This window comes from Schistocerca serialis, chromosome 2, assembly GCF_023864345.2.
Source record: "Schistocerca serialis cubense isolate TAMUIC-IGC-003099 chromosome 2, iqSchSeri2.2, whole genome shotgun sequence".
NCBI classification, from domain to species: Eukaryota; Metazoa; Arthropoda; class Insecta; order Orthoptera; family Acrididae; genus Schistocerca; species Schistocerca serialis.
The window spans coordinates 869,662,767-869,689,746 of NC_064639.1; the positions used below are offsets into that span (position 1 = coordinate 869,662,767).

At 38.5% G+C, this 26,980-nt stretch overlaps 1 protein-coding gene across 1 annotated transcript in view; it reads left to right on the plus strand.

The window, feature by feature from the left end:
- The window catches only part of LOC126458188 (ryanodine receptor), a 740,760-nt gene that overhangs the window by 585,025 nt on the left and 128,755 nt on the right, over positions 1–26,980 (plus strand). Inside the window, exons 73-76 of the mRNA XM_050095064.1 lie at positions 1,392–1,520; positions 1,607–1,765; positions 4,552–4,761; positions 5,410–5,522. Coding sequence (XP_049951021.1) covers positions 1,392–1,520; positions 1,607–1,765; positions 4,552–4,761; positions 5,410–5,522 — 611 coding nt within the window. The remainder of the gene's footprint in view (positions 1–1,391; positions 1,521–1,606; positions 1,766–4,551; positions 4,762–5,409; positions 5,523–26,980) is intronic.

A 26,980-nucleotide genomic window follows, 5' to 3' on the forward strand; every position in this document is an offset into this window, starting at 1 on the left:
GCCATGACAGAACTGTTCTATGTGTTACACAAGATACATTAGATCGGCAAAGTATCCTCAGGCTTCAAGGTGAATGTAATAAATCCTAGTCCAAGGAAGGCAGGTGCTAACAGGTGTGAATATTATTGAACCATCGGTTTAATAATTCATGTTTGCAAAATACTGACAAAAAGCATTTACAAAAGAATGTACAAACTGGTAGAAACTGACTTCAGGAAAGATCAGTTAGGGTTCCAAAGAAATGAAGGAACATGCAAGGTATTACTGACCCTATTAATTATTTTAGATGATAGACTAAAGAAAGGCAAACCTACATTTATGACATTTGCACATTTAGAGAAAGCTTTTGAAAATATGGATTGGAATGAGTTCTTTGAAATTTTGAAAGTTGCAGGCATAAAATACAGAGAGAAAAAAAATATCTACAATATGTACAGAACCAGAATGGTGTTATAAGGGTTGAAGAACATGAAAGGGAAGGTTAGGTTAAATCAGAAGCAGCAGTTGAGAAAGGAGTGAGACAAGGTTGTAGCCTCTCCCTGGTGTTATTTAATCTGCACATTGAGCAAGCAGTAAACGAAACCAAGTATAAAATTGGAAAGGCAGTTGCAGCTCAGGGAGAAGAAATGAAAACATTAAGGTTTGCTGAGAACATTGTAATTCTATGGGAGATGTCAAAGAAATTGGTAGATCAGATAAATGAAATGGAGAATGTCTTGAAGAGAGGTTATAAGATGAACGTCAGAAAAAAAAGCTAAAGGAATGTAGTTGAAGTAAACTGGGTAATGGACACTGAACATAGTTAATGAGTTTCGTTATTTGTGCAGAAAAATAACTGATGATCGCCAAAATAGAGATGCCATAAAGTGTAGACTGGCTATAGCAAAAAGAAACATTTCTTAAAAAGAGAAATTTATTAGCATCTAATACACATTGTCATGACTGGCAATTGTACACTGATAATGATATGGAAAAATTTTTCTGCAAAACAATATATAGATACATTAATTTTTTAAAGCATTGGGTCTTTTATTGTGTAAAACAGGCAGAAGTTGGACAACAAGATGTAGAACAGGAGTTTCTACATCTTATCAAGTCAGAATGAACAATAAGCTACAGGCACTACCACTACATGTTTATTATGTTGGTATGCAAATGATAGCATCAGGGAGGAAATATTAGTGACCTAAATCTGTCTTTTGGCATGAGATTTACTAAGCAATGTAGAAAGTTATAATGAGGATATAATTTGAAGAAAAATGACTTAAACTCTAATTTGTTTATAGACATTATGACAAAACTAACATGCAGATAAAAGAAAAGCATTAGCTAACTGTCTGGTGTATACGATTCTTCAAGAAATAAATGTTTATTTTCTTCTTCCCCTACAGTACTTCATGCGTGAAGAGCAGAACTTCATCTCAGCAAATGAGATAGACAACATGGTACTCATCATGCCCACAGCCAGCAGGCGGTCTGCAGTAGTTTCTGATGTGTCTCAGCTAGGTGGTGGCAGCAAGGTAAGTGGCAATTTCATATCTGTGAAACGGAACCTCCTGTGTGGCCAGTTCATACTGTCTGAACTTACCAAGTAATTTACAAACAGAAAAAGAAGAAGCACCGTGATAAGAAGCGAGACAAAGACAAGGAACTGCAGGCTAGTTTAATGGTTGCCTGCCTGAAACGCTTGCTTCCAGTTGGCTTGAACCTCTTTGCTGGAAGGGAACAAGAATTAGTGCAGCACTGCAAAGACAGGTTCTTAAAGGTAAGTTTCTCATTGTGTTAATCAAGTTTTAAACTTAGTTGTTCATAAGATAACTTTTTTTTCCTTCAATGCAGTACACACTTCTGTGAATATTTTTGATAAGTTACAACTATACTGAAACCTGGGCATCTGCCTTCTGAAATTCTGGATGGGATAGATAGTTCTGGTTTAGCCACCTTGCCATTGGCCTACTCACTGAGTTCTCACCTGGAGAATAGTGATCAGTATCTATGGCATTCTATTTAATCATGTTCAGTTATCTGTTATCATAGCATGAACACTGTATTAGTAAATATGGTACTAGAAAGCCCCAGAGAAATACTGTTAATGGAAAGAGTAAGGTAACCATTCAGTGTGTAGTTGAGGCATTGTGCATTTGACAGGCACATAAATAAGATAGAAAATATTGCTACACTTTTGGATGGCATCTCTCTTCAGAGCTAATTCATTTTCAGAGCTATCTGACTACTCATCTAGTTCCAAATAATGGCATTTTCTGATAGCTTAGCGTCGTTATCAGCCTTGGTTATGTGCATGTCGGCCACTTAATACCTCACCTGTATGGTAAATGGTTACTGTTGTTCCTACAATGTACCAAATCATGGAATAGACCAATAAATGATGATGGTAATGATGAACTAGTTCTTCTCCTTAGTATGTAGTCATTTACTATCTTAAATTCTCTGCTGTAGCCTTTGACATATCTAAGCAGTTTCATTTCAAATTTTTTTGTTTATTCCACATAGTGTCATAGAAACTGCCATCATCTTGTAGAATTTCATTTTTGTGCGTTCTTGCAGTTGCATCACATATCCTCAGTAGCTGTTAGACTTATTAGTTACAGGTTTCTTCTCTTCACGGTTCATATCTACGTTTAATCTGCTCTCGTATATCCACAGTGAAGTACGTAGCAGTTGGTAATTTCCATTGCACCTCATATTGAGATTTCTTCTCATTCAATTCACACAAGAAAAATGGGAAGACTGATTGTTTAATTGCATCTATATGCACTGCAATTAGTCTAACCTTATGTTTGTGTCCTTGCAGGAGCAATACGTAGGGAGCTCTCCTATTTTCCTAGATTCACCATTTAATACTGGTTCTGGAAACTTCATAAGTAGGTTTTTTGGTATGACTGGCATCTATCTTCAAGGGTCTGATTCTCTCCTAAACAAAACTTTGACCATTTGTGCTGGACTTGTTTGTATATGTTCAATATCCCTTGTTAGTCCACTTTAGTATGGGTCACACACATTTGAGCACTATTCTAGGATGTGTCATGCAAGTGCTTTGTAAATAATCTTCTTTTTAGACTATCACACCCAAGGTTGTGGAAATGTGATATTTGCTTCAGTGTTAGTGTAGCACTGACTTTCCTTTATCGAAGTGGATCCTCCCCAAGAAGACCATCATGTTAGTAGTAGAAGCTGAATTTTTTAAACTTATATTTGGTGTGTACCTGACGCAACCTGTTCACTACCATTTCCAGTTTATCCATCCCTCTTGAATTATAATTTGATCATCAATATTTTTCATCCACACTATTTATAGTGGTTGTATGTAACTGCTACTTCTCCATACTTCCAGCCTGCTAGTATATTCAGTTGCTGTATTTCTGAATGTGCACAATTGTTTGATATTTACACACTCTTTCTTGTACACTTTCCTTTTTCTGATTCCTCTGTCGTTAGAGCTGTTTTCTATACAACATATCTCTATGTAAACTTTCCCAGAGTAATAATTTTTAGTATCTTGCAGCAAACAGTACAGTGTAGTTTTAGTTGATATTTTCATAGTTCATTTCAGCATCACTGGTTATCCATATACTCTTACCCAAGTCATCAGGAGCAATGAAAGTAAAGGTAAACAATGGGATAATTTTATATCATTATAATTGTGTAAAGTTTTATCTCCAGAATGAAATGATTCAAATAAAAAGGAGGTGATCTTACATAACACTTGTCTCATGCATGTCCTTTGATATGACTTATTGCCTGTGTACTTGAATACTGTGCTGGAATACAAAAGAAAAATTTTGATGAAAACAACACAGTATCAAAACTAGACATACGGTTGCTCTTACATTGCGTAGCTTCCGAAATGAAGAAAGAACCTCAGGAACATAGGAGGAATTCCAGTTTATGGTGTGAGTTTGATTTTAGTGGTATGGTTTTGTGACCTGTCCAGTTTGTTTTCTAAAATTTTAAGGGGGTGTTTTTAATGTGTTACAGGGTGACTGACTCACCCATGTCTTTTTCATAAGTGGTCAGCCTGTCACATTTTCTTGTTCATTTCTTTTAGCCTTGTGTGGTTTCACTTCTGATTTAATCTCATGTGTTGCACCTTTACCCTTCTCCATTGTATTAAGGCCCATGAGGTAGAGTGATTGTGTGGGTCAGTGACGAATCATTTTATAGGTTTCCTCCGCACTATGTGACAGCAATTTTAGTCATTTTATCCACATTCATTTCTTTTAATATGTGTAAGGTTGCTGATAACCTTGGCGTTGTGTGCCTGTAAGCTGCAGTCACACACACACATGCACACCAGGAGTTAAGATGTTCCTTAGCAAAAGGAAACAGCTGTTGCAGGCTACCTAACTGACTGTTTAAAATTTTTATTGTACTCTCACCAACACCCTCTCCTTAACTTTGACTTCCCCCTTACTCTTAGCAGGGGGGAGGGGTCATTCTTAGCAGTGTGTATGTGTTTGTATGCTAGTAACTTTGTACCTACAGCATTTTGTTTTGTGACAATATTTATTTTCATTATCCGGTCAATTACAGAAGCTCCCTGAAAGTGAGATATTGGAGTTTGCCAAGATACAGCTTACACTTCCAGATAAAATTGATCCGGCTGATGAGATGTCTTGGCAGCATTACCTTTACTCCAAGCTTGGACAGAAAAAAAATGGAGAAGAAGGGAAACCGACAAAAGTAGAAGACGTTGTAGAGAGGATAGTTGCCATGTCAAAAGTGCTGTACGGACTTCATATGGTAAGCTGGATCATTTGTACTGTACACTATAACTGCTACATTCATTAAGTATTTTTCTCTGCAAACTGGATTGCAGCTCCTACCTACTATTCAGCCATGTAAGATAACAGAATTATTTGCTCATATTTGATTAAAGATCCTTAGCATTCTTACTTGTTTATAGTTTTGCTTTTTATATATTTACTTCTGCACTTCCATTATATTTTATTTTTTAATACAGATCTAATAAAAAATGTGGCTATCCATTTCGTTTGATGTTAGTTGCCTTAAAACTGAAAGCCACTTACACATTTAGCTATTGAATGCATTCATTCAATGGTGCCTCCATTGTATATGGCTTCCCATTGCTCAGATTATAATATTTGTTTACTATATAATAAAACAAAGCACTGTATTCAGTCATATCTTTAAATGTGGTGATGGTAAAATTTTCAAGACCTGGTTTGAGATTATAATGCAAGTTTACATAGTAAAAAAAGCTGATGATTATATTTATTTTTAGAATTAAAATGTTTGGTGAGACAGAAATTCTCAAAGCTCCTGGAATGGTAGCATGTGAATGAATGTAGCAGCTATTTGTGCAAGTGGTATTTGGCCTGAACAGATAGACACCTAAGCACGGCGCCACTTTATTATTTCCCTGTATAGATTGACCACCCTCAACAACTAAGTAAGGGCAGCTATCGTTCAGTTGTTTCCACGCAGAGGAAGCGAGCTGTCATTGCCTGCTTCCGACAAACGTCACTGCATTCTCTACCAAGGTACTAGCTAAAACCTATGATACATCCCATAGGGTTAAAATTATCTTGGGACTTCATTGTTAGAATTCTAACTGAACGTTACTCGTATGTTCACCCTGTGTGTCATTTCTCAGTGTTTGGTATCAATTGCTGTCACCCTTGTGTTTTGGAAATGTGTGTGTATTTAGCATAACATAAACTTCCTTAAACCTACAAACTCACTCTGAATTGCATTCACATTACTAAATGTTTTGTGTAGTAAAGTAAGTGGGGTTTCTCTGCAGTAATTTTGTTTGTGTCTTTTCGAATATGCACCATATAATGTCACTTGAAGAGAGCAGGCAGAAAAAGGAGAAATTCTCAATGTTTTGGTAGTATTATAGTTGTGTAACAGTCACAAATGTAATTAACAAATTAATAATACTCACGTTTATGTTTCCTCTGAACAAGGGATACATTTTCCTTGAGTAACTTAAAAGAACAATGCATCCTCCACTGGTAAGCCCCACTGGTCTTTGTCTTTATTTTTGTTGATACGAATAAGTTTAGTATCAGGTGTGCTATAAATGTCTCAGAACCTTGGCATTGACTCAGCTGAGGTATTTCATGCTACACTAATGTCAAATCACTGGAAAGGGTGGTTCAAATACTGAGCCAGCTACCCTTTGTTAAGAGTAGCATTTGTTCCTTCACCAAGACTGCAGTTGATTCATTCCCTATCAGCGTCAGTACTAAAACTATATCTTCCTGAATTGAAATCATTTCTCATTGACTCATGCTGAAGTAGAAATCTTAGCACTTTTTTGTAAGTGCTTTTAGCTCATAAAATCACTACATGTTATACAGAGCTAGGAAAAACAGACCTGTATTACGATAAGTTAAAGGATTTTTGTGCCCAGTATTGACTGCTTATGGCATATCTGTTTACTATCCTGGATATTGTACTGCCTGAACTCTTAGAGTGGTTTTCTTCATTGTTTCCTATACTGCTTACTGTGAAACCTGCTTGTCTTGTAAATTAAGCATGTGTGGAAAGCAATAGTGTAATGCATGTGTACAGCTTTCTGTTTATAAGACAAGCAGTCTTTACCTAACTGTTTGCTCGTTCCTTTGAAGATAATGTAGTGAGGGGTTTATCCTTTTCAATTTTTACTAACACAGTCTAAAACATTCCAAAGTGTTTTTTTTTTTTGCAATGTTGATCTTCCGTGGCACATATTTTACTGCAGAATATCAGCATTGCTTGTTAAGAACACATAGACACTGAAATAAAGTAAAAGAGACGTTTCTATATATATATATATATATATATATATATATATATATATATATATATATATATATATATATATATATATATATATATATATATATATATATATATATATACAAAGATGATGTGACTTACCAAACGAAAGCGCTGGCACGTCAATAGACACACAAACAAACACAAACATACACACAAAATTCAAGCTTTCGCAACAAACTGTTGCCTCATCAGGAAAGAGGGAAGGAGAGGGAAAGACGAAAGGATGTGGGTTTTAAGGGAGAGGGTAAGGAGTCATTCCAATCCCGGGAGCGGAAAGACTTACCTTAGGGGGAAAAAAGGACGGGTATACACTCACGCACACACACATATCCATCCACACATATACAGACACAAGCAGACATATTTAAATATGTCTGCTTGTGTCTGTATATGTGTGGATGGATGTGTGTGTGTGTGTGTGTGAGTGTATACCCGTCCTTTTTTCCCCCTAAGGTAAGTCTTTCCGCTCCCGGGATTGGAATGACTCCTTACCCTCTCCTTACATATTTAAATATGTCTGCTTGTGTCTGTATATATGTGGATGGATGTGTGTGTGTGTGTGTGAGTGTATACCCATCCTTTTTTCCCCCTAAGGTAAGTCTTTCCGCTCCCAGGATTGGAATGACTCCTTACCCTCTCCCTTAAAACCCGCATCCTTTTGTCTTTCCCTCTCCTTCCCTCTTTCCTGATGAGGCAACAGTTTGTTGCGAAAGCTTGAATTTTGTGTGTATGTTTGTGTTTGTTTGTGTGTCTATCGACGTGCCAGCGCTTTCGTTTGGTAAGTCACATCATCTTTGTTTTTAGATATATTTTTCCCACGTGGAATGTTTCCCTAAACACAGATGATGTGACTTACCGAACAAAAGTGCTGGCAGGTCGATAGACACACAAACATACACATGAAATTCAAGCTTTCACAACAAACTGTTGCCTCATCAGGAAAGAGGGAAGGAGAGGGAAAGACAAAAGGATGTGGGTTTTAAGGGAGACGGTAAGGAGTCATTCCAATCCCGGGAGTGGAAAGACTTACCTTAGGGGGAAAAAAAGGACAGGTATACACTCACACGCACACACATATCCATCCGCACATACACAGACACAAGCAGACATTTGTAAAGGCAAAGAGTTTGGGCAGAGATGTCAGTCGAGGCAGAAGTCTCCGGAGTTCTGACAGGTTGGTGTTAGTGGAAAGTATCCAGATAACCCGGATGGTTTAACACTGTGCCAAGATGTGTTGGCTGTGCACCAAGGCATGTTTAGCCACAGGGTAATCCTCATTACCAACAAACACTGTCTGCCTGTGTCCATTCATGCGAATGGACAGTTTGTTGCTGGTCATTCCCACATAGAAATCTTCACAGTGTAGGCAGGTCAGTTGGTAAATCACGTGGGTGCTTTCACACGTGGCTCTGCCTTTGATCGTGTACACCTTCCGGGTTACAGGACTGGAGTAGGTGGTGGTGGGAGGGTGCATGGGACAGGTTTTACACTGGAGGTGGTTACATGGGTAGGAGCCAGAGGGTAGGGAAGGTGGTTTGGGGATTTCATAGGGATGAACTAAGAGGTTACGAAGGTTAGGTGGATGGCGGAAAGACACTCTTGGTGGAGTGGGGAGGATTTCATGAAGGATGGATCTCATTTCAGGGCAGGATTTGAGGAAGTCGTATCCCTGCTGGAGAGCCACATTCAGAGTCTGATCCAGTCCCGGAAAGTATCCTGTCACAAGTGGGACACTTTTGGGGTTCTTCTATGGGAGGTTCTGGGTTTGAGGAGATGAGGTAGTGGCTCTGGTTATTTGCTTCTGTACCAGGTCGGGAGGGTAGTTGCGGGATGCAAAATCTGTTTTCAGGTTGTCGGTGTAACGGTTCAGGGATTCCGGACTGGAGCAGATTCGTTTGCCACGAAGACCTAGGCTGTAGGGAAGGGACCGTTTGATGTGGAATGGCTGGCAGCTGTCATAATGGAGGTACTGTTGCTTGTTGGTGGGTTTGATGTGGACGGACGTGTGAAGCTGGCCATTGGACAGGTGGAGGTCAACGTCAAGGAAAGTGGCATGGGATTTGGATTAGGACCAGGTGAATCTGATGGAACCAAAGGAGTTGAAGTTGGAGAGGAAATTCTGGAGTTCTTCTTCACTGTGAGTCCAGATCATGAAGATGTCATCAATAAATCTGTACCAAACTTTGGGTTGGCAGGCCTGGGTAACCAATAAGGCTTCCTCTAAGTGACCCATGAATAGGTTGGTGTACGAGGGGGCCATCCTGGTGCCCATGGCTGTTCCTTTTAATTGTTGGTATGTCTGGCCTCCGAACGTGAAGAAATTGTGGGTCAGGATGAAGCTGGCTAAGGTAATGAGGAAAGAGGTTTTTGGTAGGGTGGCAGGTGATCGGCGTGAAAGGAAGTGCTCCATCGCAGCCAGGCCCTGGACGTGCGGAATATTTGTGTATAAGGAAGTGGCATCAATGGTTACAAGGATGGTTTCCAGGGTAACAGACTGGGTAGGGATTCCAGGCGTTCGAGAAAGTGGTTGGTGTCTTTGATGAAGGATGGGAGACTACATGTAATGGGTTGAAGGTGTTGATCTACGAAGGCAGAGATACGTTCTGTGGGGGCTTGGTAGCCAGCTACAATGGGACGGCTGGTATGATTGGGTTTGTGAATTTTAGGAAGAAGGTAGAAGGTAGGGGTGCGGGGTGTTGGTGGGGTCAGGAGGTTGATGGAGTCAGGTGAAAGGTTTTGTAGGGGTCCTAAGATTCTGAGGATTCCTTGAAGCTGCGCCTGGACATCAGGAATGGGATTACCTTGGCAAACTTTGTACGTAGTGTTGTCTGAAAGCTGACAAGGGTTCCACAACCGTGGTACTTGATCGTCGGGAGTATGTGGCTGAGGGACAACTCCTTTGATTCCATCAGATTCACCTGGTTCTACTCCAAATCCCAAGCCACGTTCCTTGACGTTGACCTCCACCTGTCCAATGGCCAGCTTCACATGTCCGTCCACATCAAACCCACCAACAAGCAACAGTACCTCCATTATGACAGCTGCCACCCATTCCACATCAAACGGTCCCTTCCCTACATCCTAGGTCTTCGTGGCAAATGAATCTGCTCCAGTCCAGAATCCCTTAACCATTACACCGACAGTCTGAAAACAGCTTTTGCATCCCGCAACTACCCTCCCGACCTGGTACAGAAGCAAATAACCAGAGCCACCTCCTCATCTCCTCAAACCCAGAACCTCCCCCAGAAGAACCCCAAAAGTGCCCCACTTGTGACAGGATACTTTCCGGGATTGGATCAGACTCTGAATGTGGCTCTCCAGCAGGGATACGACTTCCTCAAATCCTGCCCTGAAATGAGATCCATCCTTCATGAAATCCTCCCCACTCCACCAAGAGTGTCTTTCCGCCATCCACCTAACCTTCGTAACCTCTTAGTTCATCCCTATGAAATCCCCAAACCACCTTCCCTACCCTCTGGCTCCTACCCTTGTAACTGCCCCCGGTGTAAAACCTGTCCCATGCACCCTCCCACCACCACCTACTCCAGTCCTGTAACCCGGAAGGTGTACACGATCAAAGGCAGAGCCATGTGTGAAAGCACCCACGTGATTTACCAACTGACCTGCCTACACTGTGAAGATTTCTATGTGGGAATGACCAGCTACAAACTGTCCATTCGCATGAATGGACACAGGCAGACAGTGTTTGTTGGTAATGAGAATCACCCTGTGGCTAAACATGCCTTGGTGCACGGCCAACACATCTTGGCACAGTGTTACACCGTCCGGGTTATCTGGATACTTCCCACTAACACCAACCTGTCAGAACTCCAGAGATGGGAACTTGCCCTTCAGTATATCCTCTCTTCTCGTTATCCGCCAGGCCTCAATCTCCGCTAATTTCAATTTGCCGCCGCTCGTACCTCACCTGTCTTTCAACAACATCTTTGCCTATGTACTTCCACCTCAACTGACATCTCTGCCCAAACTCTTTGCCTTTACAAATGTCCGCTTGTGTCTGTGTATGTGCGGATGGATATGTGTGTGTGTGTGTGAGTGTTTACCTGTCCTTTTTTCCCCCTAAGGTAAGTCTTTCCACTCCCAGGATCGGAATGACTCCTTACCCTCTCCCTTAAAACCCACATCCTTTCGTCTTTCCCTCTCCTTCCATCTTTCCTGATGAGGCAACAGTTTGTTGCGAAAGCTTGAATTTCGTGTGTATGTTTGTGTTTGTTTGTATGTCTATCGATCTGCCAGCACTTTCGTTCGGTAAGTCACATCATCTGTGTTTTATATATACTTTTCCCACGTGGAATGCTTCCCTCTATTATATATATCTGTGTGTGTGTGTGTGTGTGTGTGTGTGTGTGTGTGTGTGTGTGTGTGTGTGTGTGTTAGTAAGTCAGAATCCAAATGATATCAATAAGATGGATATCCCACTTTGTTTTACCCAACCATTTATTCTTATCAGTGTATAAATTTTGAACGTGTAAAGACCAAAATTCACTGTAAGCAATTCAAGCAATTCACATATAAGCAATAACTTGAAGATCAGTGGCTGTGCACTCAGGAGGAGGACACAAGTTCTTAAACTGAGAATACAGCTCTTGATTATTTGCCTGCCTGTTACTCAGTGCCTCCACTAAATGATGACTGGTTATTTGCTCATTCCATTGTTTATGGTATATTTGGAATTTACTATTATTTTATTAGAATGTAAATTTTAAATATATTGGACAAAAAGCAATACACGCACCAGATATCAAAAAGTGCACACATATCCAGGATGCATAATACTATCCGTGATAGTGGAAATACATTAATACTGAATCTCAGTCATAAACAACTCTTACTCTTGTCAGCTCTGTCACAGTTACTGTATATGTCCGTTACATCTGTCACTCCTTGATTTGTTACTTTTCATATTAATTTCATTGTTATAGAGAAATGCAAAACATAAGAAAACTATAACTGATGTATGGCGGTAATTGAAATTCATGGATGGAGCAGTATGTAAAATAAGGGAAAGGCAACCACTCACTCACAGCAGGCAGATGCATGGAGTGTAGGGACATGTAACAGGAAACAGCATTCACATTAGCTTTCAAGCTCTTGCTCTTTTTGTAGCAAAGTACACACACACAACCACACAGACATCCAAATGTGATTTCCCACGGCCATGGCAAGACTCTGATTTTTCATTCCTTATGAATCACTTTGAAGGCAAAGGATGAGGAAATTAAGACATGAAAGTTTACGGTAATATGAACTGTATAGTTTCTAAGAAGGCACATAAGAATTAAAAATGTCTGGAATATATAACACTGATACCTATTTTTCACTAAATAAATCTGAGCTGTTACGAAAAAGATTGCAGATTTTAGAACCGAAACTACAGTTGATGAAAGAAAATCTGTGACAGCTGAATTCATTCTTTCACTTAGTCATACAACAAGTTCTACAAATCCCAAGATGAGGGAGAACGTCAGGCATTTGGAGCAAGTCAAAATTATATTACCATGGGCTTTCGGTTCCAACAGGGTTCACAGCCATCACAAATTCTTTGAAAAATAACATTTTACTATACTGGCTGCCATTGGATGGCTTAAAATATCCCTTTATTTTGTTTACGTTACTTCAAATTTTTGTCTGTGAAACCACGTACAAATGTTTGGAAACAAGCAGCCCATAAAAATCGACATATTTAAGTTAGAGTTCAAGAACTCATCAAATCACACAAATAATAGTGTATTTGCAGGAGGTTGGCCACATTGTTGGACGTGACTCATTAATGATTAAAGTCATGACACAATAGAGACCAGGTGTATGATCTAGTTGTGTCACTCTTCATGTGATTCTGACTTTTATTATGTACTTTGAATGAGAACTCCATGATCCTTAAAGAGCACTTTGTGACAGGGTTGGTTATCAATGCTGCACGATATTCTTGTTGAATCAGATGAAAAAGTCAGTCAAGGGCATCATTAAATTATGAGACAGGATTGATGGCCATTGTATACCTTCAGGATGCGAAATATTTAGTACTGCCCTTAGACACATTGTAACAGTACACAACACTGCCCTAGCTTTCAGAACAATTAGTGGCTTTCTTGGGGAGGAGAGAAGGTTAAATTGAGGAATGTTAAAATGGAAGGTCAGGTCACTCAGAGGGGCTCTGGGGAAGGAACTAATAGTTCTGTAAGCTGCTCTTACTTTTGTGTGTGTGTATATCGGCAGTACTAAATGTTTTCTCTTCTAGGGCAAGTACTGCCCAGAAATCATGATTCATAAGTTTAGTTTTCACTGTGTGTAGCTGAAGTCAGCACAGATAAAAGTACTTGCTCACCACATTTCATGTGGTACCCAGTGTCAATGGAAAGCCATGTTTCCCATTACAAAAAAAAGTATTTTTAAAGCGGAATTTTATGTGCTCAGCCAATAGAGCAGTTACAAATTAGTCTAGTATTGTACCTGTTTTGTTGATGGGTGTTGATAGAGAAAGCAAGACAAGAATAATAACGAGTATTCCATGAATGACTGAGTAACATTGCTTGCTTGGCAGTATTGGACATTGTGGGCCACGGCAGCATGTAAGTTGCTGCTGGAGTACTGCTTATTATCCGTGTTTTTCTCTCCTTGCACACTAGTCTGATTTATAACTGCTCTATCAAATGGGTACATAAAACTCCACTTTAATTTTTGTTTAATGGAAATCAAAATGATGCTTTCCACTGAACAATGAGTGTCACATGAAATATGTGATCCCCACAGTTGAGGGTTGAGTTAGTGACAGAACACACCAAAAGAATATTTTTTTCCTTCATGTAATCCTTTAAGTTTTGAAACACTGAAGATATCAGGAATAAAATACATGGAGCAAAAGGTTATCTACAACTTGTGCAGGAACCAGACTGCCACTATAAGAGTTAAAAGACATGAAACTGAAGCAGTGACTGAGAAGAGAGTGAGACAGGGTTGTAGCCTATTCCACATGTTATTTACTCTGTATATAGAGCAAGCAGTAAAGGAGAAATTTTGAAAAGGAATTGAAATTAAGGAAGAAGAAGTAAATGCTGCAAGGTTTAATGCACAAAATAAAGGAAAGGCAACCACTCACCTCTAGCTGACTGGTATGTGGCATATAGAGAAGGTCAGACACTCAATCGCATGCACCTTTTGCCATGACAAGACTAACTGTTGATTATTGAGAGCAGCAGCCTGCCAGATGGAGGTGGGAAGGGAGAGTGACAGATGGACAGGGTGAGGAGGGGATAGTGGTATAGTGTGAGGCAAGCCTTTCGACAGATGATTCAGCTGCTCCACAACAAGCCAAAAGGATTTCAGAGGATAGGTCAGAAAAGAGGTAGAGAGAAGGAGATCGCGGGGTGGAAGGCAGAAAAGGAGAGCATGGTTTGTTTGACAGCTGCACAGTCAGGTTTCCATCTGTCAGGGAACTGCTCTCAACAATCGATAATCCACAGTCAATGTTGCCATGGGTATGTGCATTTGGGTATCTGTCTTGCTGTTGTTGTTGTTGTTGGTGGTGGTGGTGGTGGTGGTGGTGGTGGTGGTGTGTGTGTGTGTGTGTGTGTGTGTGTGTGTACTTTTTCTAGAGAAAGAGCAAGAGCTGAAAATCTAGTGTCATTACTGTTTTCTGTTGCATGTAGTTATGTGCTAGACATCAGTGAGCTATAGGTGAATGGTTGCCTTTCTGTTCTTTTATGTATTATTCTGTCCAGGGATTTTCTTTGTTGTTAAACTTTGAGGTTTGCCATTGACATTGTAATTTTATCAGAGACAGAAAAGGAGTTGGGAAGTTGAGTTAACTCAATACTCTCTGAAGTGTTACTAGCAGGCCAAGTAGCACAGTGACTGTGAATGGGGAGTCAAAAAAAGGCGGGTACAATGGTCAAGCAGTTCCTCATCAGCCACACATTTCTGTAGTCAGCATTAAGCAACACTTGGGGTGATATAAAGAGTCGCACCACTGGACAGTGGATGACTGTAAATGAGTGATGTGCAGTGATGAATCCCACTGTACCCTGTGCCAATCCAATGGAAGGATTTGCATTTGGTGAATGCGTGGAGAACGTTACATGCCCTCACGCGTAGTGCCAACAGTGAAGTATGGAGGAAGTCGTGTTGTTTTATAGGGGTGTTTTTTGGGATTAGGGTGTGGTCTCCTTATAGTGCTCGAGGAAATGCTAAATGCAGAAGGATATGGACACATTTTATGATACTCTATACTGCATACAGTAGAGGAACAGTTTGGAGGCGATGATGTTTTTTGTGTCAGCATGACAGTGCATCCTGTCATAAAGCAGTGTCTGTGACTCAGTGGTCTGTGGACAATGAAAATCCTGAAATAGGGGTGTTTTTCATGATTAGGGTGTGGTCTCCTTATAGTGCTCAAGGAAATGCTAAATGCAGAAGTATATGAACACATTTTATGGTACTCTATACTGCATACAGTAGAGGAACAGTTTGGAGGCGATGATGGTTTGTGTTGGCATGACAGTGCATCCTGTCATGAAGCAGTATCTGTGACTCAGTGGTTTGTGGACAATAAAAATCCTGAAATTGACTGACCTGCCCAAAGTTGCAGCCTGAACCCAGTGGAACACCTTTGGGATGAGTCAGAACGCTCCAGACCCCCTACGTCCAACATCAGTATTTTCTCTGTTTTCGAATTTTGAGGATGAATTGACTGTCATTGCTCCACAGACATTCAGTCACCTCTTTGAAAGTGTCCCCAGCAGAGTTGAAGCCATCATAAAGGTGAAGCTGGACACAATGCATATTAATGTCCACTAATAGCTGACCAGGCACTTCTGATTAGGTACTGGTATAAGATAGCGGAAATTAAGAAAGTCCTAAGGAAAGCAGGTGAAAGGGTGGAACAAGAACAAAAAAGAAAGTGAGAGAAAGGTGAAAAGTGCTTGTGGTTGGGGGGAGGGGGCAGAGAAAGTCCATATTGATTCAACTATATTCCTCTATTATTCTCTCCTCCATTCCTCTGCTACAGTGTTTCTTTCCATCACTCTTTGGGTCTCCCAATACTGAAGAAGAGCCTAAGTTCAGCACTCTAATCCATCATAACTATTTCTTGTGTAAACTAAGGAAAAGCAAACACTCACCTATAGCTGACTGAACCCAAACACATGTGCTATGTGATCACTAGCATGTGCGTTTGGGTGTCTGTATGGTTGTGTGCATCAATTAACAATCTACATATGTGTGTAGTTCTACTAAAGAAAGACAAAGAGTTCAAAAGTTAGTATAAATAGTTTTCTGTTGTGTGTTTCCATGTACCATGTGTCAGTCAACTGTTGATGACTGGTTGCCTTTCCTTTATTGTATGAATTATTCCATCCAGGAATTTCCATTGTTGTTATAACCATTTCTTAAGTGCATCTGGCATTGAAAGTGAAGAAATAACTATGTTGTTGTTGGCAGATTATGTTCCTAGTTTTACCCCAAGTTGTTATAAATGGCATAGTGAAAGAAGCTGGTGAATCCAAATGTAGGTTTGCAGAAAAACACCTGTTGTGTAAATTGTGGTGTAAATAATAGGAGAAAGAAATGCTACAGATTGCAGAAGTGCCCTCTCAATTTCTGTGTGCATCATATTTATCATTTTCAAATGAAACTATATGGGTCCAGAGACCTTTTCAAGTCTCAAACATCTATGGTGTATATGTACAGACTGAAGTAAAGAATGAAAATTTGTACCAAGGCCAGAATTTGAAACTGGGTCTCCTGCTCACTAGGCAGATGCACTAAACACTATGCCACCCTGGCAAAGAATTGCTATTTCAATGCAGTTGAAAAGCCTCTGCAATGTTGTTTGACTTTATGGGGAATATCTAGTGGCCTGAGGCATGAATCATAATTTGGATTGAAGTGAGAACCATACAGTTGTGCAAAGCCACTGTGCCTGGACAGTGCAGTGGTTAGTACATCTACCTAACAGGACACCGGGGTTCGAGTCCCAGTCTTGGTACAAAGTTTCATTGATAACTTCAATCTACAGACGTACATAATTTGTTGTATTGCAAGAGGTGAAAGTTTGTATAGATCGATAATTCTTTAACTTATGTACATCAAAGTGGTTAATTTTTAAAGGCAACAATGGCTGCACAACAGAAGTTAATTTGAAACAAACCAACTTTTGTCTTCATGAATTGATTTAACACACCTGAAAGTTTAAAAATTCCACATTTATTCACAATTATTGTTTTCTTGACCGAGCAGCAGTAACAGATTTCTGGAATTGTGTGTGTGTGTGTGTGTGTGTGTGTGTGTGTGTGTGTGTTTTACATGAATGTGTATGCATTGCATCTTCAGCAATCTTGAGTTATTGCAGGAACTAAGAGAGAAAGTATATAAACTACACATATCATTTGTATAAAAGAGTATAGTACCTTGGACAAATAAAAGAATAGGGGTTTTTTAATACATGTTTTTTTTTTTCCTGTGCAGCATTACATCATAGCTTTCATCCTAATGTTGACTGACAGGTTTCACACTTTCCTTTTCATCTATAGCTCATTTATATATCAGGATCGGTGTGTAGTTTTACAAATTCTTATTTAGTTGATAAATATTTCTATTGTCCTTCTTACCCTATAGATAGTCTGGTATTGTGCATATAATTGTTGTAATTTCTGTGTTTAATTGTGTAGTGTACTACCTGTCCTTCTTACCATTGTGCTATCTCTACATGGGCCACACAGATTCAGATTTTTTTCTGTGGTGATATAAATAAGATCTCCAGTATCATCAGTCAGTGTGAATTATATCAGTGGTGCATGTACATGTTATTCATTATATCAGTCATTGTGCCAGTATGTGCAGCTGCACAGTCATCATTTTCAGTACTCCCCTTGTCCATTTATATGTGTGTTGTAGTGGATTGCATGCTGTTTCTCTGTAATACGAAAGTAATGAGGGAATGCATGGTACATGTCAGATTAATAAAAGTAGTACACTTCTTATAAAATGCAAGAACAGTTTATTTTGTGATTTTGTCCATTTGTGTGCACCTCTCAAGAGTCTGAGCAATGTGGGAGAAATAATGTTTTATATCAATTATAACAGAAAGTGTCATTCTGTGAGTGTGCTTTTGTGAATTATTGCAACACAGTATTATTAATTGCAATATGGTTTCCTTTGATTCAGATTACACACTAACTAGTATTATGCTGTGTGTAGAGATATACGTTCATAACAATTGTGTAAGAAATTCTGTTTGGCAATTTTCTGATTATAAATGCTGCTTTTGGCTTTGTTTGCAATCACTCTTCAGTCAAAAATGTAACTTTTTTCACTATTAACTGCTTTAAGTTTTGGTAATTGAAAGAATTAAGGGCAATAAATATACCATAGTTAAGGCCTTTTACTGTGTTTATGTAATATAGTAGCTCAAGTCTAACCAGCATGCATTTTGTGTGATTTGTGCTAATTTACCAGCAAGCCAACAAACCAAAACCCAGTCGTGACGGATGGAAAAGAGTGTTATCTGCAGCTCGTAAGAGGGCAGCCATTGCATGTCTGCACAGTGAACCTCTGCATAAGCTTAGGAGGTAACCTTGCCAACATTATTGTATTTTAAAATTCAATTCTGGCTCTTTATCTTACATAATTCACAATTTAAAAACTAAGCGATGGAAAGTCAACGTTGAAGTGTCAACAGTTATGGAAAGGATAGATTGCTACTCACTGTAATGATTACAGGTTAAGTTGCAGACAGGCACAATGAGAAGACCATTACGCATTAGGCTTTCAGCCAAAGCCTTCATCAGTAAAGAGAAGCACACACACACATTCAGACAAGCAAGCACAGGTCATCCATCCATGACCACTATCTCTGGCTGCTCAGCCAGACTGAGTAGCCAGAGATAGCAGTCATGCATGTCTGAGTTGTGCTTGCGTGCATGAATGAATGTGTGTTTCTCATTTCTGATGAAGGCTTTGGCTGAAAGCTTAATGTGACAGTCCTTTCATTGTGCTTGTCTCCAACTCATAGTGTCATCTTCACGGTAACATTTTAAAAACTTTCATTCTTAATTAAAATTGGTGCAACAGGATTATGGTATATTAAGTACATCCAGGAAAGGAAAAAAAATCTCACAGCACCATCAGCTCATGAAATTAAGACTACAAGCACACCTCACCACATTGAAAAGAAAACCAGGTTTAGTTTCAGAATAGCATATTCTTCTGCTAGGCCACCAACTGCAGCATAGTATGCAGAACATGATACCATTGTAAATTTCTTCTACTTATTAGCAAATATCCTACTGAGTTCATACAACTTGTTGTGTTGTACTGTCACAATGTACATGATCAGTACACATATCATAAGAATATGAAACTGCAGTAAGTAATAACAGCTAAGTAATGTCATTTAAATTTTGTGAAGTGCTGTTTACTTATACAGTGCATTTTAGATCAGCAGATTCGATACCTAAAAGATATTTCCCCTTGCAAGTATATTCATTTAATATCTCTAATTTATTTGTAACAGTGGTTGCTAATGAATTTACTGTGTGAGCTGCGGGTGATTGGAGGGGGGCTGGTCACATGGCGAGCACAGTTGGTGTACTTGTATACTGTAGCGATCACTGCTGTAGCACACCAACTTGGCTACTTAGTCCAGAATTGAAGACTGAGTGTAGTTAAATTGGAAACATCATTTCTCTATAGTCAATTTTTGTAGGTGCATTACAAGAAAATGATTTTTATTTTGCACTGTTATTTCAGCCATTGTTACAAATATTTTTAAATTGGGTCTTCCTATGATTCCCCCTTCAAAGACTGTGAGATTTCTGTGTCAACAAACATCAGTGCACTCACTATTCAGGAGTAAAAATTATTCAGTTGAGGTCTAGAACATAAATTTTGTAAATATTTACATTTAGAAAAGTGTGAATCTTCAGCATGTTGTGTATGCGTTGTTGCTTTCCTTGTAATCATATGTTCTCTTTGTGCAAAAAATTTGCTGTTTTAGCTCTCAAATGCTTTTTTCTTGTCAATCATTTTTTCACAAAACTTTGTTGCTTTCCTTGTTATCATGTGTTCTCTTTGTGTGAAAAATTTGCTCTTTTAGCTCTCAAATGCTTTTTCCTTGTTAATCATTTTTTCACAAAACTGTATGCTGGCAGGCTTGCTGTCTTACCCATGCAACATATTCTTATATATTTCTTCATCACATAGCACAGTATATCACCACAAAAGTTTGAAGTGTTCTGTACTTCTTTTTGTAAAGGGACACACGGAACTAACCCCAACAGGCAGAAGTTGCCTTGTAATGATGATGGCAGTGACAGCTGACTAGAGCTAAAGATATTAGTGCAACTGATATAGCTCAAAATGAGCATATTTTATTCACAGATCCATTGTGTAACACTCTGAGGGCACAAGTCAGAGAACTAACTTTTTTGAAGGAACCCCTAGCCAATGTAAAGATGTGTGTTGAGTTGGGATTAAAATCCAGACTTTTGCCTTCCATGGCTATTGGTCTTACAGTAAGAACTATGCAAGGCAGCCTCATGATTCATCTCAAAACTTCAACCTGCCACTACCTGTTATGCTCTCCAAAGTCCACAAAGGACTGCTGCTGAGAGCACTGTTTGTAAAATAAGGTCTGTGTTCAAATCCCAATTCTGACACACATTTTTAATGTGCAAGAAAGTTTCTGTAAGCCTATATTACGCTGCAGAGTGGAAAATTTATTTTATATTTTATGAAGTTCAGCTTTCAGACTTTACACTGTGCAACATTTATTTTAGTGCTTAATGAATGCATAACTGCAATTGCATGGTTAGTAATGTAGAATGTAGCAATTACATAAAATTACACTGCCTGGTTATTTAATATCTACATAGCATACACCTTTACAGTGATTTTTGTATATGTAATGAACTCCCTCTTCAGCAGATTAGTTCACAGAGAGCCTTGCTTTCAGAACCAAGAGTTTTTTCATTTGGTGAAAGGATGGAGGAAGTGGACATAGTCAAGGACTAATTGGGGAAGTTATGTCTTTTATATCTTTTCTTAGCTGAAAGATACCCTTATTTCTAAATGGTAGCATTTCTTTAAATGATTCTTGTTGCTTGTCAAGAAGATCAGTTCAGTTTGGAATGTGCAATGCTCTACCCATTGACTTCAAAGAATAATAAAAAGTTCCAGTCTGATATTTTTCCCCTCTCGCCTTTCAAAATTCCACAGAAACTGTGTCATTAACCCTGTGGAATCAGCATCTTTAGCACTTACAAAGATACATGCCAATGATTGATTACGGAATGAAATTTACCACTTCTCAGTGATGTTGCACTGAGATAAGTCTTTTATAAAAGTGAAAACTGTATGCTGAACAGGGACATCAAAACAGACCTGTGCTTTTTGTGAGAAATATTGTACTAACAGACACATCCAAGCATAAATGATAGATTATTGGTTGAAGATCGTTGCCATGAGAGAAAAAAATTGGACTTTGTGTTAATTCTCTGTAGATTTATTAGCTTACCAAGCAATTAGTAACCACTGTAATAAAGTGAAAGCCAGACATTTCCCACCAAAATTATGTTTATCTGTTATATTATGTGGAGAGTCTCGAAATTTTCCATGGACATTGCAATGCAAATAACATAAGCACAATTGCCATTTGGAATAGAGTCCTTTGGCAGTATACATTTCATTCATCATGTTCAATAAACCGTATCAAGAAGGGGAATGTTCAGGGGTATAGAAGAAGTTGAAGTACACATTAAAAAACTATGAACAAATCATAAAAAATTTAATCTGTACACTGCACTAATAGTTAGTTATCACTGTATTCTCACTGCTATCCATGCTACCATCAGTAAGTTTGAAAGAATGCTGTTACTTTTAAAAATACCAAATGTTTGTTATAGATACCTTTTAGTAGTAGGAGGAGGAGGGGGGGGAGGGCGGAGATTAGTGTTTAATGTCATCGACAACGAGGTAATTAGAGACAGAGCACAAGCTCGGAATTAGGGAAGGATGGGGAAGGAAACCGGCCATGCCCTTTCAAAGGAACCATCCCGGCATTTGCCTGAAACAATTTAGGGAAATCTTGGAAAACCTAAATCAGGATGGCCGGAGACAGGTTTGAACCGTCATCCTTCTGAATGCGAGTCCAGTGACTTTTTAGTAAAATGTCATCATGATAAAATTATCATAGATGATGGACTTTTTCTCAAACAATAACCATGTAATGAAGTTTGAATGTGTTACATTGGTACCAATCAATTTTCACAAAGATTCAATTTGTACCATACTTTTATATAAGTATATGCAATTTAAATGCATTTAGTAATTTCTTGTGGCATTGTTGCAGTAAACTAGAGACTGTTATCATTAACAACCAAATAATCCATAATATTGCCTCTGTGTATTGCATACAGGTTGAAACTGAAGGTCTGCTGCTGCTAGTCTTTGTGAGTTCAGTCCCAGATACTCATGGCCACATCTCCTTCACTTGTCAAATAAATGTTTCCAGTGCAACTTACATCTGATTTCATTTGTCTCCTGTAAGCTGTATACAGTTGATGTAGTATCGACTTGATTGGCATATGTTTGTCTGAGCAGCTCCAGAGCCAGTATTTGGGCCTTCTTTCCTAAAATTTATTGCAGGACTTTTGTCTCTGACAACATCTGTGTTTGATTTGTGTGCTCTGCAAGTACAGCAATACATGTGCATTACTTTGTTCCATTTAACACCTCTTTAGCTTTGTTTCTTTCCTTATCAAAGAAGGTACAACAGATGAACACAGAATCTCAGGCCCAATAGAAAATGCAATATATCTGAATGTACATTGTGTAGAAGTCTTACAAACCAGTGATCTGCCTAGTACTATCAGGCCTATATCTGTCCATTGTCTAATAGAGAAGAGTAAATGTTGATTGTTTCTCAGTACAATAAAAATACAATCAAGTTATTTATTGTGTACACCTGTGGTAGGGGCCCAATATAAAAGTAGCAGGGAGTGAACCCCCTGCCACAGATATGTGTAGCTAAATGGAAGTGGCCTGCTGGCACTAGCTACACACACTCTTTCACAGGGCAATAACCCTAAAACAGAATCACTATAGGAACACATGAGTAGAACAGTAATCATTTATTAAAATAAACATCACAAAATAGATGCTCAACTTCTGCTTTCCAGGCATGGTGCTGATGAACCTAATTTAACCCAACAAATTGTATGTTTTCCAACTGTCTAGTTGAAGTTTTGAGAGTTAAAATTCATGTAAAGAATGTTCGATACTTGGTGTAAACTGTCTGATTACTAGACTAGTCGGCTCTGCAGATATATTGTAGGCATCTGTAAAGAACTATGTTGTTGGTGCTGACAACCGCTGGGTGATAACTCAGTGGTGACTGGAAATGGGACCAAAGAGAACCGGCCAAGTGTCAGTATGCAATCACTTAAATTGTGTGCTTGATCCATGAATGTCATCCTGTGAACTATTTGTAGGGCGCAGAAAAATATTTCTGGATTTCGGCACGCTCTTTGATGGCAGTTGTAACTATTGGTGGATAAAGGCCTGTTTGAAAGTCTTGTAGTGGAAGCAGAAAGTAAATTCTCATGTGTGTGTCATCTAGTAGGTGGATGACTGTACTTTGTGTGAGATGCCGTGCTGTTACTGCCTGTTAGCGCTGCCCTCGGGGACCAGTGCTGTATATTCATCTGGCAGAGACACAGCATTATCAGAAACTTAGAGCTTACAGTGATAATTTTGTGGGTAGGTGAAGCACATGTTGGAAATTATGTGGCCCTCACATCTCTGAGCTGTTTTATGATGGTACCTACATTTAAAAAAATCCATAACAGTTCATTTGATTCAGACCTCAGTTAGTTATGAAGAACAGTGTAATAATTTAGTTTATTTATTCTTGTTTAAAATAAACTCTGTGGCAATGTCATTGTTACACTCATAACAACAGATTTGATTGTTTTGCTACCATTCTGTTTTAGGCATTCACATATAGCTGGATAAATTTCCATTACTTCCTTTCTAATATTTTTATAAGCATTATTCTCCAGAAGATTACACAACTGCACAAATTGTTAAAAAAATGACTGGCAGAATTAAGCAACCCTTCCATTTAAAAAAATAAAAACAATAAAAATAAAAAAAAATCTCACAGTTTATGATTTCTTCTAAAGTAGCTGTTAGCAGCAATCACACTGGAACCAGATACTCTTCTTTTCCCAGCAGGATGCCCACATCTTAAATAGTAACAATTTTGACAGATTGCACGTAAGTGATCACTGATATTTTCTTGGCGTAGTAAATGTTGATGCTCTTCATGGGTATGCAGCCACATTTTGTTACATGATAACATGATATTTCTATGGTCCAACTGGTTGTAACTTTCAGGTGAGATTGCAGGTGCACAGTCATGCCAGAACTCAGGTAACATCAGACACAGTGGCTCTTTTATACCCTGGTAACAGGCTGCTGTGCTTGTGAGAGAAGTGGAAGGGCTGCCTTCTGTGAAGTGAAGAATTGCAGTGCTGCCACAGTAGAAACTAACAAAAGCAATTAATCAGAAATTAAGATGCAGCCAGTTAAAAACCAGACTATTGTTGTTTTATGTCTAATAAAATACGAGGGTTGGAAATTAAATGTGGCAACTATTTATTCACAACCAATACAAAAGAGTTACACGTTTGCACCTCTTACTGTCCTTCAAAGTAGTCACCAGTGTTGTGTAGAATTCATTGCCAGCTTACAGGAAAACCTTTATCTCTGTTACTAATGTCACCAGATAAACATATTTCAATGGATTCCTTAAGTAAACAATCCCAGTAACGGGAAGTGGGAACAATATTTTGTGTCTCTTTAAACAACATATTATGCCCTTCATTGAGATAATGTTCAGTGAAGGCAGATTTTTCAGGCTGGAGCAAACATGTGTGACAATGATGTTCCACAAATTGGTCATGAACCATACAAATAGTCCATCCAGTATAAGCCTTTCTGCATTGACAGGAAATTTATATACTCCAGGCTTCCTCAGTGCCAAATCATCTTTAATAGACCCAAGAAGGGATGTAGTTTTGGTCAAAGATGAAAGGATATTCTCAATATCATGTTTCCTGAGGATTCTTAAAGTTTGTGAAGAAATACTCCCGACAAAGTGTAAAAAAGCAAGTGAATTATGAGTGTCCATTGTTGATTCACATGGTGGTCGAAACTGGATAACACAAACAATCTGACGACCTGTATATCCTTTTTGGTTGAAAACAACTTTAAGATAATACAGTTCCTCCATTAAATTATCAGAATCCAAAATAGCATGAGCACTCTTGACCAGTGTACATAAAACTCCCATGCATTGATGTGGTTGTTGACAACTAGTGGCATGGAGACTGTGGTCCAAATGTGTAGGTTTAAGTATATACTGTGTCCCAAAGTCCCATTTTCTTTTTTTGTACACTAAAACATCCCAAACAGATAATTTGCCATCTTTTTCTATTTCCATCATAAATTTGAAGTTCGGATGAAGACAGTTAAAATGATCTAAAAGCCAATGAGGAGCTTCCATTCCATGTATCCAAACAATCAAAATATCATGCATGTATCTCAAAAACCATGTGGGTTTAAGAGAAGAAGTCCTGAGTGTGATATCTTAAAAATATTCCTTGAGAAGATTCACAGCAACAGGCGAATGAAGACTCCCCATAGCCACACAATCAGTTTGTTAAAAAAATGTATCATTAAATAAAAAATATGTCAATGTCAATGCATAACGACACACTTCAGTAGTTTCATCATCCAAAAGCTGACCAATTATCACCAAGGACTGTTGTAAAGGTACCTGAGTAAAAAGTGAAACAATATAAAAACTAACTAGAAGGTCAGATGTTCCAAAGCATAGAGACTTCAGACGTTGAATAAAATTGGTTGAGTTGGATGTATGATGTTCACATTTGTCCACATGATGTCTAAGAATAGAAGCAAGATATATGGATATATTATAAGTAGAAGTGGAAAAACTGCTGAAGATTGGATGAAGGTGTGTTGCAGGTTTATGAACCTTGGGGAAACCATACAACCTGGGTGATACTGTCACCCTGGGATGAAGTTTTTTAATGTATCATCAGGTAAGGAGCTCTTCTTAATAAATGAGATGATCATCCATTTTATCTGGTCTGTAGAATCATCCTGTAGTTTACAATATGCAGAATCCTCCAAAAAACAAGTCATTTTTGCCAAACAATCTTCACGAGAGAGAAGAACAGTGGCACTTTCATTATTAGCAGGAAGAACTATAAGATTCTTATTTCCCTCAATAATTCCCTTCTCATGCATGCACAGTGTTCTGTTCCTTGGATATAAAAGGGCATCTAGTAACACCAACATTCTCGATTGAAAGTAATTGATCATCGTTCTTATGTTGCAACATTGCCATCCAAATTTTATCTAATTTAGTACTTTCCTCTTTTCTTTAGAGAAGCTGTTGAGGTTTGTAAACACCATAATAATTTTAACAGAAAAGAGGAAGATGTAAAATTAGATAAAATTTGGATGTCAACATTACAATGTAAGAATGACAATTGATTACTCTGATGTTACTTCAATTCCAGCGTGATTGTGCACCTGAAATCTCATCTGAAGATGGCGACTAATTGGACTGTCGAAATATCGTGTCATCAGGTCAATGAAATCTGGCTGTATATATGTGAAGAGCATCAACAGAATGCACATATATTGATGAAATATTCATTCATTCCTATTTTACTTCTTTTTTCATAATAATTACAAATTATCTAAAACTGCTAATTAGTGCTCACATTGTGAAAGATTTTTTCACTTCTGTACATTGAATAATCTTTGTAAAATGAGCATGAAGGGGGGCATGTTTGTTAGAGCAGACTTGAAGTATATTGCCTTTTAATATGGGTTTTCATGAAGAATTCCATATTACTGTCTGAAACGTGAATTTAAACAAATTAAGTTTATACTTTCTGTATCAGAATTTTGAGTACATCACAATACGATCAGAAACAACTGGCCTGCAAAACTATTGGGCTATCATACAATGCAAGCTTTCACACCTGTTACCGACGTCACATAAACTTACAAGCTAATAGGCTGTGTTCCATATATATAAAGCTTTGTCCTAATGTTT